The sequence below is a fragment of the Dioscorea cayenensis genome, chromosome 21, assembly GCF_009730915.1.
Source record: "Dioscorea cayenensis subsp. rotundata cultivar TDr96_F1 chromosome 21, TDr96_F1_v2_PseudoChromosome.rev07_lg8_w22 25.fasta, whole genome shotgun sequence".
In the NCBI taxonomy this organism is placed as follows: Eukaryota; Viridiplantae; Streptophyta; class Magnoliopsida; order Dioscoreales; family Dioscoreaceae; genus Dioscorea; species Dioscorea cayenensis.
In genome coordinates, this window is record NC_052491.1 from 952,786 (window position 1) to 970,447 (window position 17,662).

Here is a 17,662-nt window from a genome sequence, read left to right on the forward strand (position 1 = left end):
AGACAAAAAGGTTTAATTGCCATACAAGTCCCTCATAATTGTGTACTTTTTCCGCTTTTTAGTCCTTCTAATACTTTTAAGACAATTAAGTCCTTATATTTTGGTCGTAGTTAGCGTTTAGCTCGACTACGGGCAATATTTTTAGTGACAACAAGTCATCGTAATTTACACTTGCCCACCCATACCGCGGATCAGAACGACTCAACCTCGACTCAAATACTGAGGACTTAATCAGTATCTAAAAATATTGCAAGGACTAAAAGGGCAGAAAGTACACAATTACAGGGACTTGTATAGCAATTAAACCCAAAACTAAAGAACAAAATACCATGAGAGGCCACTAGGGATAGGGATGGAGCACACATGACTTTTAATTTCCTGGAGTCTAGTTGCTTCTTTGGTCATCAGTAAATTTTTGTCCTAAGTATTGAACTTCTCCAGTTTCTTTTCATTTTCCTTCTCAAATCCAAACACTTTTATTGAAACTTTTAATTTCTTCTGGTTAGAAGACATACATATATGTAATTAATTAGGGCTAGCTAAAGGTTTGGAACTTAATTATCAAGATACTGTTCCAATGTATCATTGTATTCAAACTTTTTGAAACAAGTTATGCTTGGCTTTTACAATAAAGATGGGTGTGCAATTCTGAAAATCTAGACACATGTGCAGGCCATCAATGAAAATCATCATGCGTATAAGATAATTAACTAGATATATTTACAGATTTCTTCAGTATATTGAATGCGCTTGATGCATATGTATTTACAGAGTTTGCACAACAATTCGTATTCCTATACGAAAACAAGAACAAATAATTCAAATAGATTTGATTCATTTGAATTATATACTAGACCAAGTCTTCATCAAGAACGAAACATGCATATGTAAGTTGCATCTGTATGATACTTGGTGATCTCTAACAAATATCTGAAAATTTTTAGGCTTTTAATTTTCTTCAATGAATTCAAATACTGGTCGACCATCTTCATCCTTCTTTAAACTGGATATAGTTCCAACACCTCCAATCAAAATGGGACCTGCAAAGGTGTATAAGAATATCCCACAAATAAGTATTGCAAGATAGATGTCAGAAAGACCCTTCTCAATAGATTAGTGTGCAAACTGACATGTTCAAGTCTGGAAAGATGTTTCATGTATAAGTTTTCGTGTTTTACTGAGTTAGTTTTCATCATCAACTTTTGCAGAGTTTTATTTTATCTTTTACAAATATATATATATATATATATATATATATAAAGTGTTTTTTTTTCATTTACTTGATGAGTTTATATTCAGAAGTATGATAAATACATAAATAAATCATGTTTTATCATTGAATGGGAAAAGAAGGAAAAGAGAGTGAAACAATATATTAGGATAACCAAACTATTGCAGTAAGATTTCTGCATTCATAACAAGCTTAGGAGACTTAGACTCATTTTAAAACATAAAATAAATCATAATAAATTAAATAAGAGTTTTTATTCATAGATATGTAAGTACAATGATCATGTGTCATTTCACTGAAATTTCAGATAAGAAAAATTGAATATGTAGATTGGCACTTGAAACAAGATGCAGATAGGCTCTATAAATGCATCAATATTGGATTGGATAATTAGAAAGAAGACAGTACTTACAGTTGAGAGATAATGACTGATCTCAGTAAAAATTGATGAATCTTGAAAGGAAAGACTGGATGGTGTCATCTTCCCACTCCAATCTCTCCCACCACTCTTTTTAACACAATGAATTTGTACAAAATTCTTTTGTTGACAATGTTTGGTTTGAATGCAAGCCTCTTTAAATTTCGGACAATTAAAAATTGGAAAATGAGCAAAGAAGAGGAAAATCCAATGCTTGATTGCTCATGCTCACTAAATTCGGTAAATGTTCGAGTGTCAAATTTCTCAGGCTGGGAAAGGAAGGGGCATCGGATACTCGTTGAATTTCTCCATCCTCCTCTGTAAATAACTCTTTGATTCCTTCACACACTTGTACCGATAACTCAGTAAGAGAAGGGAGATGCATAACCCAAGAAAGACTGGATAACTTACGGCATTCATTTATCGTCAGAAGCTGCAGATTACAAAAACCGTTGAGGCACCACATCCTTCCAAACAATGTTCTTTAAATTCTGAAGATGACCCAAGTCAAGATGCTCGGAGATCAGTGCCACTTCCATTCATGACTATCTCATCGAGCTGTGAACATGAACAGTATTATTAGCTCTTGCAAGAATCCATTGCTTTTGCAACTTAAAACATCATATGAAAGTGATACCAAGTCATACAATCTTTCTAAACATATGTGCCATGTTGGTAATTCTAGAAAGTTGTTGCAGAAACATTTAGTGACGTTACACACAGTCCTAATGCTTTGATGTTCTCTTTCAATGTATTCAGCTCCTTTAGTTTTTATCTTGGCATTTGGATATATGTCAAGAGCTGCAGGTTCAACAATTTTGAGACCAAATCCATCAGGTGTTATGTGATCCCACCACAAATGCTGACAGATCAAAAATTTGCAGATTTTTGCAAGTTTATCATCTCAGATGGTAGAACTGAGATTTCCGTCTTTGAAATGTTGAGGTACTGCAGATTAACCAAACATTTTACGTCTCTAGGAAGTCTTCTAAGATTAGTCTCGGATAGATTCAAATATCTAAGATTTGACATGCGCAAGAAAAATCCATCAGGAATATTCTTCAAATTCAAATTATGTTGCATCATTAAGCTCAGGAGGTGAGAACATTGTTGAGTCAATTTCGGTAAAGTTTCTATATTATTGTTCATCAGATACCCCCTACCGCAAACCGCCATTTCTTAGCTGCCACATTTGATATTCTGTTCAATCCCATATTTGCATTACTATCCATATGTTTCTAGCTTCAGACTTTTGCCACTATCCACAGAGCCATATCACGAATCACATCATGTAACCTCAGATCTTTTTGAAACTCCATATATGCTTTCTCATAAGGCTCCAACAAACATGCTGCCTCTAGTAAACGAAGGATATACTGCCCATGACCATAAGCTTCCCTCAGATTATCAAATTCATGGATTAGTCCAAGTCCTATCCAGAAGTCTATAATATCTTCATTGGAGATACCGACACCTCTTGGCCATAAAGAAATATATAGAAAACAATCTTTATAAAGTTTATTAGGGAGATTGTCATAACTTATTTCTAGAGTGGGATACAATGATTTCTCCACATCTTGAATTATACTAGTTTTGGACTTCCTCATAGACCTGAGTACATAGTCCCACTCTTCAAAATTCTTTTTGTTCGACATGGCTTTACCAATCAGTATAAGAGTGAGTGGCAAACCTCTGCATTCATTCATCACTTGTCTTGCTATTTCCTTCATCCTCACATCCGACTCAATAACATCTAAGTTAACATTCTCTTTGAAAAGATCCCATGCTTCTTGTGGCTCTAAGCATTCAACTTTAATCTTCTCATTAGCCCTCATCTTAGTGCACAATTCTTCAGATCGAGTAGTGAAAATCACTTTCCGCTTGTATTGTTTGGTGGAGTTGTCGTTACTATGAGGATGAGGAATCCCAAGTTCCACAAGATCTACTACAACCCATATATCATCCAAGAGCAATACAAAATTTTTAGTTTTCAAGAAATTGGATATGCCTTCTTTGCTAGATGAACTGATCAATTGCAATTTTGTAGCTATCTCTTCCCGAAGCTTTTCCAACTGAACATCTTTTGTAGCCACAACCAATATTACATAATTGAATCCTGTGTTTTCATCATCCAACAATGAGTTGTAGATTTTTCTCAATAGTGTGGTCTTGCCGACACCCCCCATGCCCCATATCCCCACCATTCCGACTGTTTCATCTGCTAGATAACTGCGAGTAACATCAAGATTTGAACCAATTCCTCTTCCCACTACTTTTAATGAAGCAGGGACTGGTATAGGAGGTTGTTCCTCTACAAATGAGACTTGTAATTGTTCTTCTTTCAACTCATTTATCTCATTCAATAAAACCATTGCATCTCTACTTGTTCTATACCTTGAATAACAATTTAGATAACAAGTACCAAAAATGCATCCCTGTTTGCCAAATTTATCTTTCAACTGCTTTACCTCCTCATCTTTTTCACTAACCTGTTGAAATTCAACTCAAATCATCTCAAAGAAAAAATTAATACCATCAAAATCTATACAAATTATTCCTTGAATTGCATGTGGGTTTTGAAAAATATTGTGATTAAATAGATTTCTCTAAAAGAGATGAGGACAGAAAAAGACCCCTTTTTCTAATCTTTTTGAAATCTTCGTCCACTGTAAAGTGGATAAACCACAATTTATTAAAAAACAGAACAAAACCAAACAGTTTACAGACATGAAAGCCTACAAACAAGGGCACCAACAGCGAAGCAACCTACAAAGGCCGAACAATGCTAAAACAACAAAAACAAGCAAAAATAAAAAAAGTCCTCTTCTCTATCTTTAAAAAATAGCAAATAAAAAGAAATACTCAGCTAGAAATGACAAATTAATGGAATTGAAGATACGTCTTGCATAATTATTTCAGGAAATGAAAACATAGAAAAAATCAGCTTAATAATAATAATATAGAAGCTTTACCTTTTCGAGGCAGAGTTGAAGCTGATAGGATGGTCTTTGTCTTGAGCTGCAGGGAATATCAAGCTGGGTCTCAAAGTCCCTCTTCCTGGCCATGAGAGCTTCCATGGGGCTGTCTAAACTATCAAGTTTCTCTTTTGTGCAAAAGATATGGCCCATGCCCTCACTCTCAACAGGACTCTGAATGCAAGAACAGACAGCCCCAATGCAAAGTTTCCCAACAAAGTCCATTTGCCTCTCAATTGTGATTTGTGAGATTTTCTTCTTTGCACACTCCAAATTAATGTGGTGTGATGTTATGATATATGTTATGTTATGAGAAGGAAGGCGGAACAAGATTTTGTTTTTTTGTCCATGTATCTCTATTTGTTTGTGATGTTATGATATGTGAGCCACACACCGGTCAAGCATGTGAGCCCCATCACCTGTCTCATCACATAGCTGAACTTCACCTCTTCACAATCATATTCAACCTCTTCTTTTGCCACAACAGAAGCCATTCCTTGGTATGGGAAATGTCAGCAGGTCTAAGCTTCAAGAGGCCAAGGTTCTCTTTTTCTTCTTTTCTTCTTCTTGCTACAACTTTGGAAAGCTTGATTGACTGGAGGTTGGAGGGAAGCTCTGGAGTGAGTGGCTTATTCTCTATAGCTATTTGGTAAAGCAAGCTCTCAATTTACTGAACTTTCAGTTGAAACCTTGCCCCTTTGTGTTGGTTGAGTGCAGTGTATGTGCTAAGCCTTAGAAAAAAATCTTTGCTTGGCTGAAATCTTTTTCCTGTGTTTTTTATGTATGTAGTATATTATTCTTACCATGGTTGTTGCTCATGCCAACACTTATTTTTGATCATGCACACAAGGTGCTTGTTGAAATGCCCTTGGAGACTTTGTTGTTAGATTTACTTCATTGGTTTTGTCAAGTCTAATTACTTTAAGATTTTGTGAACCTTAGATATTTATTCAAGCATGAGTGTATCACTTCCTTGCTATGACAATATGTCTTCCCTAATCTAATAGTTACCTTGCTTTGCTTTGAGTAAAAAATGTTTGTGATGCTCTCATTAGTTTATGCCATTGTTGGTGTGGCCAAATGCTTAGTGGGTTTTATTTTTGGCATTGAGCAATTAGATTTGGTTATCCTATTGATAGGGTTTTTGATGGAGAATTGTCTTACCTTGTGGGAGTGAGTTGGAATGGAGCTATTCCAAATAAGTAAATCCACGTATATCATGTATATATTTTTCAGCTATCTTTTGGTTTTTTATGTATGTGTATATGTTAGCATTATGGGCTAAGATGCTGAAACCTATTTTGATCAACATCAACATTTGTTTATCTTTTTCATTCTTGCTGGTTTTTATGAATTATGCTTATATATATATATATACATATATATGTACACACATAGATAGTGCCATTGTTGGAGTTTATCAAGTGGGTTATGGTTTTTAGTAGAATACTTCAGGTGCTTGAATTGAGTTGATTCAAAATAACAACTTGGTCAGCACTCATGATGTGTATGGTACTAGTTAATTTGGTGTTACAACATTAGCTAATCATTAAACTTTTAAACAATTTCAAAAGCATTGGCTCTTAAATAATTATAAAGGCATTAGCTGTTTTAATTACCTAGCTAATTATTTATCTATTCTCAGTTCTCCTTATTTCCGTGAATAGTATATATATGTGATGTATATGTATAAAAGGGTGTTGCCTGTAGTTATATATCCTGTAGAATCTCAAGCATAAGCTAAATATTATTTTAAAACACTAATGGATTGATGTTCTTTAAGCTAATTCCATTAGCGTTTAGTTAATTGTTAATTGTTAAATTATTTAGTTTAGAAATGGTTTATCTGTTAACCTTTTTACACTACTGTATCAGCTTAAACTGTTCCGTTTTTTACGTTTTATTATTTATTTATTTATTTATTTTATTATTTAATTATTTGGTTATTTATTATTTATTTATTTATTTGTTATTTTGAAAATACTTGTTTTGTTTCTCTCAAAGTGGGATCTTGCAAAAATTATTTCTATGCAAAAAGTTAGTCTCCGATTATAACTATGTTCTAACCCAGTTAATAGGAGTTAATATTGATCATGTTAATATGAACTTTGTAACTAAGACTATTGTTTCGTGCCGTGCTGTCGGCAAAATAATAGCGGTTTTAAATTTTTGACTTGGGTGACCAAGGTAAAATAAATAGAGTCTGTTATTTCTGACTTGGGGATATCGAGGTAAAACAAATGGGTTGTGATATTCTGATTTAGGTACTAATGAGGTAAAACAAATGGTCGTAGTAAATTAGAGATGCTTAAATGAATGGAAAACAACTTTGCTTTGTTTCTATATTTTGCTAACTGCGTATTTGGATTTTCTTAATGTATTGGACTTGAGATTCAGTTTCTACTACATATATGTATCTCATACAGGTTTTGCAAAATGATGTTATTTTAAATCTTTGATCTTTGTTAACCCGTATTTTGTTTTTAGTGGTTTACTTACTAGGCTTTTAGAAGCTCATCACGTCAGCTCTTTATTTTCTTCCCCATTCGTTGAAAAGCTCTGGCGTTCAATTGTGACCGTTCATAGCTGCCCTCCTGTCTTGTTGGTGGTTAACATTCACATTTCTTGGTGCCTTTTATATCTGATTCACAACATATGGTCATTTGTCTGTGTTTCCAGACTCACCATATGTATCGGGTTCAAGGTGTGACATGATATAGCTTAATGATACTCAAAATGACCCGCCCATCAAACTTCAACTTTGACTTCACAAAATAAAGCTTAATTCTACCATGCTTACTAACATGAGTTTTTCTTATATTTTATATTTAAGTGTAGTATGATTAAATTAAAGGTTAATTCTTGAGAATGTGGTCATCCACAAACCTATTCTTTAGAGGTGACTCAAAAGCCTCAATCTACAACATAAGAAATAAAACCACTATCATCTAGCTATTACGTTAGTTATGTTTGTTTGTTAATTTTATTTTATTTTTAGACTTTAGAAAAAAAATGTAAAAAATATTAATATTTTTAATCTTCGCAAAATAATTTAAATTTATAAAATTAGTGATAATTTTTTTACAATGTGGTCCACGAGGTCCTATATTAGTCTCAACCACTCATATTGAAAAGAAATCAAACTTTTGATCTTTGGTATAAAGAAATCAAACTTTTGATCTTTGGTATGGAGGTCAAATATTTTGTTGTTCAACTATTATGATTTGTATCAAAGGGAGAAATTCTCATTTCTAATGAACTCATGCTTTTAATTTAAAATCTATTTATTTGATAAATCAAGGAAATAGAGATACCAGGAGTGCTTTCATCATTTTTTTTGTTACTAACAGACGACAAACACGCTTTCCCTCGCAACCCTGGAAGAATGAAATCACTATTTCTCTCACGATGGACCCACAACAAGGCCTATGAACAGTACAAAAATAGTACTTGACTCAAGTGTACATTGCATGAACAGTATAAGAAAAATATTGTCGGGGAAGGATTCAAACCTTCGCCCTTCCCCTGTTTACATCATTTTTTGTTTTTTAATAAAACTTATGAAAATTTTTTTGAAAAGAATTACATACATATCTCTAGTATGCATCGCATTGCATAATATTTATGTATTTCTTATAAAATTCAATTTGTTTCATATATGCATATTAGTAAATTTTTGTAGTATTGTATTTAAATAAATTTATTAAATTAAATTTAAAAATTAGCTATTAAAGTAGGTATGTGAATAGATAATTTAGAGTGTAAATAACTTCTAGAAATGGTGAGAGTATTATCCAACAGAAATACTGTCTTCTTTTATTAATTAATTTGGTGGGCAACATTAATGGTATTGTGCCCACACCATTAATATTGCCTTTTGGTCTTTTAGCTAAGTTGAGGATATTTAAAGACTCTCTCAAAGTCTTCCTTCTTAGTCAATAGACCTTACCTTCATGATAATGAAGATGACTAGGACGGAAATCTTCCACCATTTCATTATATTTTAATGATACATGTAATATATATTTATATATAGTCTATCCCATTGGCTTCTTTGTGAAAGCTTAACTAATTAAAGACATCGATTAAGAGCATAAATTAGGATTTAGATGAAATATTTCCTTAGGAGAATTTGACGTTTATAAAATTAGAAGAGTGGCCTTGGACTCATTTTGTTTCTTTCTTAAAGATTAGTTGATTAGTTAGGATGAAATTTAGATAGATAGGTGGATGTGAATGATTTACAAGGATTTTAATTAGTTATTATATATATATATATATATGCATTTGTGAATAAACAGACTTGTTTGTAATTATTCATTATACCCATGCATTCTGAGAATCTTGATACTAATAATCAAGCTCAAATTAATATTAACACCCAATTTTTCTACAACTTACTTGATTAATCAAACTCAAAGCAAAATATAGCAAATGTTGCAGAGTATGACATTTGTAATCTAATCCAATTCATAAAATTTTTGGTATAAACACTCAAACACAGAATTTGAAACACAAGATCTCTCCACTTATTCACAGCAAGAATACAAAATCAAAGGAGGCCTAAATACCAAAACAAGTCTGAACACAGGTTTTCATGAGCTAACACAACAAACCCATCTCACAATGATATAAAAGAGGTGCTGGTATTGCATCTTTGCCGGTACATAGATAAAGAAATCCAAGCATGTTTTGTGATACATTTGAGAGCTCTACACAAGGCAACAATTGCACATGAAGTTGCAGAATGCAGGACTATAAAATATGTACAAATTAAGAAGGATAATCTCAAGAACCCTATGTGCAAATTAAGAAGGATAATCTCAAGAACCCTATGTGCAAATTAAGAAGGATAATCTCAAGAACCCAACAACAACAACAATAAAATATGTACAAATTAAGAAGGATAATCTCAAGAACCCAACAACAACAACAACAACAACAACAACAACAACAAATGGGCGATATTAATTGTGATAAGTAAAAGATAAGCTGAAGTTTCATATAATACAGTTTTTAGGTCCAACTGCTGACCAGCTTCCTCATCCCGGCTTTCAAGTCCACTACGATGACCGTGATATTATCCATGCTACCCTTTTCCATGGCAAGATTGGAGAGATAGTCAGCAGCGGCTTGAGCAGCAGAATCAGCTTCCTCACCCTTTTGGATGAGAGATGGCGTGGCAGTGGTACCAGCACTCTTCTTGTGCCAGAGCAGAATCCGTCTGCGGGCTGCATCGCATACTTCTTCATTGGACATGACATCCCATAAGCCATCACTAGCCAGAATGAGGTATTCATCTTCACTTGTTCTTTGAACAACCGTGATTTCTGGGTCAGGAATGATAAATGGTTTCAAGTACCTGTCCCCAATTGATCTTGACACTGGCAGCACTCCACAGACACAGTATCTATCAGAATGAATAACAACCTCACCTCCCTCAGCTTCAATTCTAGCATACTCGTCCTCCCTGTTTGGTTTATGATCGTTGGATAAAGCCACTGGTTGTTCCCCACGACAGAGGACTGCCCTAGAGTCCCCACAATTCGCAATGATAATGTGAGATGAACAAATAACAGCAACCAGAGCAGTAGATCCCACATTCTCTGGGGCAACAGGTTCTGACATGCCAAAAGAATCAAAACCCATACTGATACTAAATTCCTCAAATGCATCACTTGTACTTCCGGTGGTGCCTCTACTGATTTCCCCACAAACCTCATCATCAACCTTGAGAAAACAATTGATGAAGGCCTTCTCCCACTGTTTCTGCCAATCATCCCCAGTGCTTGTTCCTACAATTGTCAACTCTTCAACCAATGCCAGATGGAGACGCTCTCGGCAATAGTTAGCAACCTGAGATCCACCATGCCCATCATAAACTCCAAAGAAATGACCAGACAGAGATATCAAATCAGGGATGATGCCATCCACAACAAGGTCAGCAGGTAGCATCGTAATCGGAATGTGAAAGAACCGGGGTACCGTCATCACCGCATCTTCCATTTGCGGCCGTCTCCCACAGATTGAAACGGATCCCCACAGTGGCACATAATCCCGCAAAACCTACAAAAAAAGATTAAGAAAAAACAACTAATATAAAATCAATACAAATCACAACCAAAAGGGTGCTAGCATTACAACAAAAGATAATTTAAAAAACAAGTTTCTCAATATTTTTTTTCTTTGACAAAATTTATCTAAATTTGGAGTAAGATTGGACATGGATTGATTTTTGTTTGAATAAAAATGAATAAACCATTAATTTATTGCACTGAAAAAATTTTAAGTATAAAAAGAACTAAACAACTAGCGAGCAACAAAGGAACCAATAAAGAATAAGATAAAAAAAAATTTATGAGGCCATCATTAAAGGTAATGCACTCTTAAAGGTCAAATGACAAAACAATAAAGACAAAAATAAATAAATCACAGTTAAGTTGACGAAATCCACCAAATAGTAATATGGATTGTTTCGCAGCACAAGTTTTCAAAAAGAGATTAAGAGTTTACACTAAATGATAAAAACTTTTACTGTCTCTTGTTAAAGAAGAAATTTTATTTTATTTTATTTGAAAAGAAAGTTTTAAAAGCAAAAAACAAATATGGAAAGCTAGAGTCATACAGGCTAGCAAAGACGAAGTGACGGATGAGCTAGAGAGGTATAATGTTACTATAATAAATATTTAAAGTGGGTTATTTTAAATATTGACCTAATAATTAATAAATAATATATATAAACAAACTTCATAGATGTATACAAACAAAAATAGTGGCATTATGAATTAATAATATATATATATATATATATTCTCATAAAAACTATACTTACTAAGATCCAACACCTTAAATCAAATGAAAGCATTATTAATTGAGTATAAATAAATACCAACTATAGAGATAAAATTATTTATATTTGAAATTTATTATTTGAATTTTTTTATGACGTTAATTAAAAAAAAAAGTGTTGATCAATTGTTTTATAACAAATAACTTCTCATTTGTAAGATTTCATTTCTAAAACGATCAAGACAAACATGTTTGCTATAAGAAAAAAAAAAATCAAATATTTAAAGCATTAATGCAAAATGTTTTCTACAGATATAAACTCTTGAGAAATTTTATTTGATTCCAGTATAATAAAAAGTATCTATTTAAAAGAAGCGATGAAACAAAAATGATTTATTAAAAAAAAACGATAAAAGGGGCTAATATATATGTCCTTAAATAAATGTAATTATTTTCATATTAACAACCAACATTGTATTATATATACACTACACGGGATATATGTAAAAGCAAATATTAGTAAGAGGTTTTATTAAATATATACAATAACATTTGATTTAGCATTTAGGGTTTATTAAATATAATCATCATTCAATAATATTTGTTATAAAGAGGTGTGCATATAATTTCCAATTTTAAAAGGTTGAATATGAAAAAAAATCGTTATTTTGCCAAAGAGCTTTTGGTCTAGTGGCACTGATGCCACTACGTAAAATTTGATTCGTGGGACTCTCATTGATCAGGTTCAAAAGGGTCTCTAATATGGGAGCGGGCTTGCAACCCAATCTTTATAATGCAGATGAGGGCGCATAACTGAATGATAAGTAATTGTATATTCACTTGTCACATTTATTAAAAAAAATAGAAATTTTTTTTAAAAGGTTATTTTAGAATTATATAAAATAGCTACAAAATTTATAAATGCATGTAAAAATTAGTTTTAATAATTCAATAATACGAAATGTGAGTTTCGAGGGATATATATATATATATATATATATATATATATATATATATATATATATATATATATAAATGTATAAGGGGTACATATAGGAAGAAAGAAAATATGTGTAAATTTGGAAATTATGACTTCATGTAACGAAATGTTCAAGGATTACCTCGTGACGCCCAAATTTCCTTGGAAGGTCTTTATGACCAAATGCGGGAACATTGCCAACTGCCGATAGAAGTATCAAAGAATATTTTTATTAGGAAAACACACCAGAATAAGAAATTGAAAATAAAATAGATAGAATCAATGATTTTAAGAAATACCAAAAAATTCTGCAATTTCTTCATCTTCCGTGGGAACATTGCCAACTGCAGATAAAAGTAAAAATATTATATATTTTTATTAGCAACACACACCGCAACTAAAATTGAAACTAAAATAGTAGAATCCATGATTTTGAAAAATACCAAAAAATTCTGCAATTTCTTCATCTTCTGTGCTATTTGAGCAGAATTGAGAATGAACATTGGCATCATCCCACTCTAATCTCTCCCACCATTTCCTTTCACATTTAATCAATAGGCCTTGGTTGCTAACAATGTCCGGTTTGAATGGAAGCCTCTTCAAATTTGGACAGTCCTCCAAGTGAACCTTTGAAAGATGAGGGAAATCTATTGCACAACTGCTTATTTCCACTAGTTTTGGTAAACGAACTATTTTCAGATACTTTAGTTTGGGGAAAGTAGTGATGACATCATCTTCTTTGATTTCTCTCTCCTCTTCATTTACTAGCTCTTTCATCTTATAACAATCTTGTAATAATAAAGCATGAAGTAGCGGGAGATGAAAGACCCAATGAAGACTTGTCAAACTAAAGCATGCTTCAATTTGGACTATTTGAAGCATTGGAAAAACTTCTTTCGGCTCAATTGTCCAGACAAAGCTTCGCAAATTTTGGAGCTGATATAATCTAAGAAGCTTGAGACTTGTTTTACTTTTATTATTAATCACAAGGTTTTGAATGGCAACGGAAAAACTAATTTGTAGCTCCTTCGGACCCCCATGCTCTTCACTTGTTAAACTACTGAAGTGAAGTGTCGACAAGCCATTGATATATTTAATATTAATGTTGACGATTGGCAAGTTGGAGAGTTGTTCTAGGATATAATTCGAAGATACACACATCCCTATACCTTTAACACCTCTCTGTCTCAATATAAACAATGCATTTGATTCTACATACCCATATGGATAGACATCAAGCACCTGCAGGCTGTGCAAACTTGACAAGAGCTCAACTTGTAATTCGCCTAGAAACAGATATCCACAGAAAAGATATTTCAGTTTTTTCAAATTTCCTAGCTTGTTTGGAAGTGAATTGATTCTTGTGCATGATATATCGAGAAACTCAAGATTACACAAATCCATGATCGAGGCTGGAAACTCGTGGATTCCTGTAAAAGATAGATTCAAGTATGCGAGATTTGACATTTGCTGGAAAAAGATTTTTGGTAGATTTTTCAACCCCCGATTATGTTGAATGTTCAAACTCAAGAGACTTGGGCACTCAAACTGCAACTCGGGCAAACAATTTAGATTACAGTTAACTATTGACACCCGTTCCAGCTGAAACCATGCCTCCACCTCCTCCGATGACAATTGTTCTGAGGTAATGTTTTGTCTAACAAACCATGGCTTGTGGCTACCACCCCCAGCTCTTGAGGCTATCCATTGAGCCATTTCATGTATTACTTCATGTACCTTAGCTACCCTTTTATTATCATGAGTTACTACCAAACTTGCTTCCTCCAGGATTTCAAGGATATAACATCCATGCATGTAAGCTTCAGATAAAGAATCAAAACAAGAGATCAGTCCAAACTCTAACCAGCATTTGATTAGATCTTCAGTTGAGATGAGCTTTTTTTTAGGCCACAAACAAAAACATAAGAAACACTGTTGAAGAATTTTATTTGCTAGACTATCATAGCTGCTTCTCAAATATAAAAACATTGATTCACATAAACTTGAGCAAAGCCCACTCCACAGTTGATCGAGGATGAAATTCCACTCTGTTGTTGATGTCTTGTTTGACATAGCCTGCCCAACCATTACAAGAGCTAGTGGCAAGCCACCACATAAATTGGCCACCTCCCTTGCTGCTTCCTCTATAAAAGGCTTACCTTCCAAATCCATTGCTAAATTTTCTTTGAAAAGCTGCCACCCTTCATCTTTGTCTAAGCATTCCAATTTAATCTTTTTGTTAGCTTTCATGCAATCACATACTTTATTTGATCGAGTGGTAAAAACTACTGTGTGCTTGTATAGAGTTGTTACATAACTCTCATCATGTGGATCAGGAATTCCAAGAACTGTGATGTCCAATTCCTCCCATAAATCATCTAGCAACAATAAGAAGTTTTTATATTTTAAAAACTTGAAAATAGTTTCTCTGCTGGGCCCGCACAATGACAACTGTTCAGCTATACAGTCACGAAGATCTTCAACATGAAGTTCATATGAAGCTTTAGCATGAATGACATAATCGAAGCCCATATTCCAATCATATATGGACCTTTCGATTTCTTTCAGGAGAGTGGTTTTGCCAATCCCACCCATACCATAAATCCCAATTATCCCAAATGTTTTATCTCCTAGGTAATCACGGATGACACGCAAATTGGACCCAGTCATTATGCCAACATTTGTGGTTGAGATTGGCATATCTATGATTGGTTTAGAAGGCCTCTTCTTTGCCAAAACACTCAGATTATTTTTTTCGTTCATCAATCCATCTATTTCTTTCTTTAATTTTGTTGCTTTTCTGCTGACATTTAATCTTGAATAAATATTTAGGGAGCAACATCCGGTGACACAACATCTACTAAAATCAATCACCAACTGATTTGTACATTGATCCATGTCCACAACCTGTATGTTGTCAATTCAAATTTAATGATAATAATGGCAGACAGAACTTATAAATGTCTTATTAAAATACATATAAGTTGTTTGATGCTAGAAAATCAGATAAAGAAAAGGTAATCTCAAGTCTAATTACACCAGAGATCATTACACTAAATATTGCAATATTTTCCTTATATCATATCAGATAAAAAAAATTGCAAGTATATCAAAATGAATTGCCATTTAAGCGCACTCATATTGTATTTTCACTTGCTCCAAACCAATCGGGCACCATATTTATACCTTTTTACTCTATGCAGTGACAATTTGATTCTCAATTTTGACAAATTTCAAGCATCAAATTAATGTAACAATTTCGGTAGGTTGATGATCATATAATTGATCAAATCACTAATCACATCTATTGCATTTTAAAAACTACTTTGTCATCCTGACTTTTTCTTGTTGTGGTAGACTCTCCTTCTTTGTATTCACAGGAATACATTGTCTAATAATTTCTTACAATATTACTAAATAGTATTAAAAAATTATAATTAGTTTCAATCTTAAAAAATATACTCCAACAAATATTAAGTAAAACCAATTTTTGATAAAAGCTTTTAATTCAAAAACAAATTCAATAAATCAAACCCCCTGAAGACAGTTTTCAAGACCCTGATCTAAAACCACCAACCAAGAGCATGTGATAAATCAGGTATGGGCAACAAATAGAAAATAAAACATCAGACTAAAAGTGTAAGAGAAGGAGATATAGATCAGGAATTACTTGTTGTAATAAATGCACAGAAACTACAGAGTAAACACAGGGACGCTGAGGGCCTTTCGTATGATAAGAACCTAAATTTGATCATCTCTATTGACATATGCAGCCATTAAAAGATTTGGTGCGAGTGTTTCATATTTATTTGAAATCAAGTAAATCAAGAAACTAGAAACTAATTATATGATGATGATGATGATGATGATGATGATGATGATGATGATGATATATACCTTGTCAAGCCATGCTTGCACTTTTTGAGTGCGTTGTTTGCCTTTCTCCTCCTGCAATTCAATCTCCCTCAGAACGCGATTTCTCATGGCCTTGAGATCTTCCATGGCGCCAACCAAATCCAACAGCCTCTCCTCGGCGTGCATCATGTCACCGGCCTCAATCCAGGATTTGAGAAAACCTGTGTGCCTTTTACTAAACTAGCCAACAACTTAATTTCTGGGGTAAAGAACATGCGTGCCATTAAAGTTCCATCCGGTTCTTGATTCTTCAAAATTTGTAGTTCTCTTTTTATTAATTTTTTTTAAATCCAAATAAATTTAAAATGACTATCTTGCCCTTGTAATGAAACCCATCTCAATCATGTGGCTGCTGTAGGGACCGTGCTGAGGCAAGATGGATCGGCTCGGACAAGACGTCGCGTAGGAGTGTCTTGATTCGGTACCGGCCTTTGCCAAAATGATAATTGGCCTAACTATAAGGGTATTTTTTTTTTATATTAATCAAAAAATAAATTCTAACCATAATCACAAGGATGAAAGGGAGATAATCTACTGCAGAAGCAAGCACTGAAAGTTTATAAGAAAAATCATGGAAATTAATTAAAAAAAATAAAAAGTTCTAACGAGCTTTCAAGAACTTAATTTGTGTCACCTATCTTGGTTGGTAGCTTGGCTGGCAATCTTATTGCACTCTCCTCAATATTTAATGTCTCTTGTGGTCCTTGGTCAAAGGGCGTGTCGACCAAACAACCCAATTTTTTTTATATAAAAGTGAATTATTGAGATAAATATATTTAATAATAAATTTTAGTTTTATATTTCTAAACAATAATACAAATAAAAAATTTAACCAAATTTTTGTATAAGTTTTTTCTCCAAAAAGTTATTTTTTTTTCCAATGTTAAAACTTAATCTTAATTTGCTAACCACAATTGATTATACAATTATTTTGGTCTTTAAATCATCGGATAACACCAAGGCTGGTGTTTCATGGGCTAACATTGTCACCTCTGGATCCTCCTCCAAATCATCGGATACCCCCTCCTCACCTTCTGAAAACACACTTTGACAAACTCAAATCTTCTTCTAGAGCTGCCATTACCATTGACCCAGAGCTATGGTCCTCGGCTCAGGATGGAATGACGACCTCTCTCTACGTGAAATTTTTAGGGAAATCCCTTCCTCTTGATCAAGCGAAGCTTGCCCTTACTGACGCTTGGAGGGGGCTCGGTGATTTCTCAGTGGCGGATCTACCTAATAGCTACTACTACATCAAATGCTCTACACAAAATATGTACGACCAACTGCTCTGGGAGGGCCCCTGGACAGTGACCAGCCGTATACTTCAACTGTCACCATGGCGAGCATGCTTT

General features: G+C 33.6%; 2 protein-coding genes and 1 long non-coding RNA gene across 4 annotated transcripts; all 3 read right to left on the reverse strand.

Annotated features, from left to right (window-relative positions):
* Positions 1-711: 711 nt before the first annotated feature.
* Positions 712-1,726, reverse strand: LOC120252570. Its single transcript, XR_005534050.1, has 2 exons — positions 1,644-1,726; positions 712-1,040 (listed from the first exon to the last, which is right to left on the reverse strand). It is a non-coding gene; the product is annotated as an uncharacterized LOC120252570 (long non-coding RNA).
* A 1,167-nt stretch (positions 1,727-2,893) lies between these two features.
* On the reverse strand, positions 2,894-5,215 carry LOC120252596 (disease resistance protein UNI-like). Its single transcript, XM_039260779.1, has 2 exons — positions 4,622-5,215; positions 2,894-4,138 (listed from the first exon to the last, which is right to left on the reverse strand). Exons 1-2 carry the CDS (start codon positions 4,847-4,849, stop codon positions 2,894-2,896), a joined length of 1,473 nt encoding a protein of 490 aa, XP_039116713.1. The 5' UTR covers positions 4,850-5,215.
* A 4,036-nt stretch (positions 5,216-9,251) lies between these two features.
* Positions 9,252-16,521, reverse strand: LOC120252554 (disease resistance protein RPS2-like). Of its 2 annotated transcripts, XM_039260733.1 has the most exons (5): positions 16,290-16,521; positions 12,836-15,299; positions 12,692-12,736; positions 12,535-12,593; positions 9,252-10,690 (listed from the first exon to the last, which is right to left on the reverse strand). In XM_039260733.1, the coding sequence occupies exons 1-5, from the start codon at positions 16,434-16,436 to the stop codon at positions 9,641-9,643; spliced, it is 3,765 nt and encodes a 1,254-aa protein (XP_039116667.1). In that variant the 5' UTR covers positions 16,437-16,521; the 3' UTR covers positions 9,252-9,640. The 2 variants fall into 2 exon arrangements, with proteins under 2 accessions (XP_039116667.1, XP_039116668.1); XM_039260734.1 differs by lacking the exon at positions 12,692-12,736.
* Positions 16,522-17,662: the final 1,141 nt, after the last annotated feature.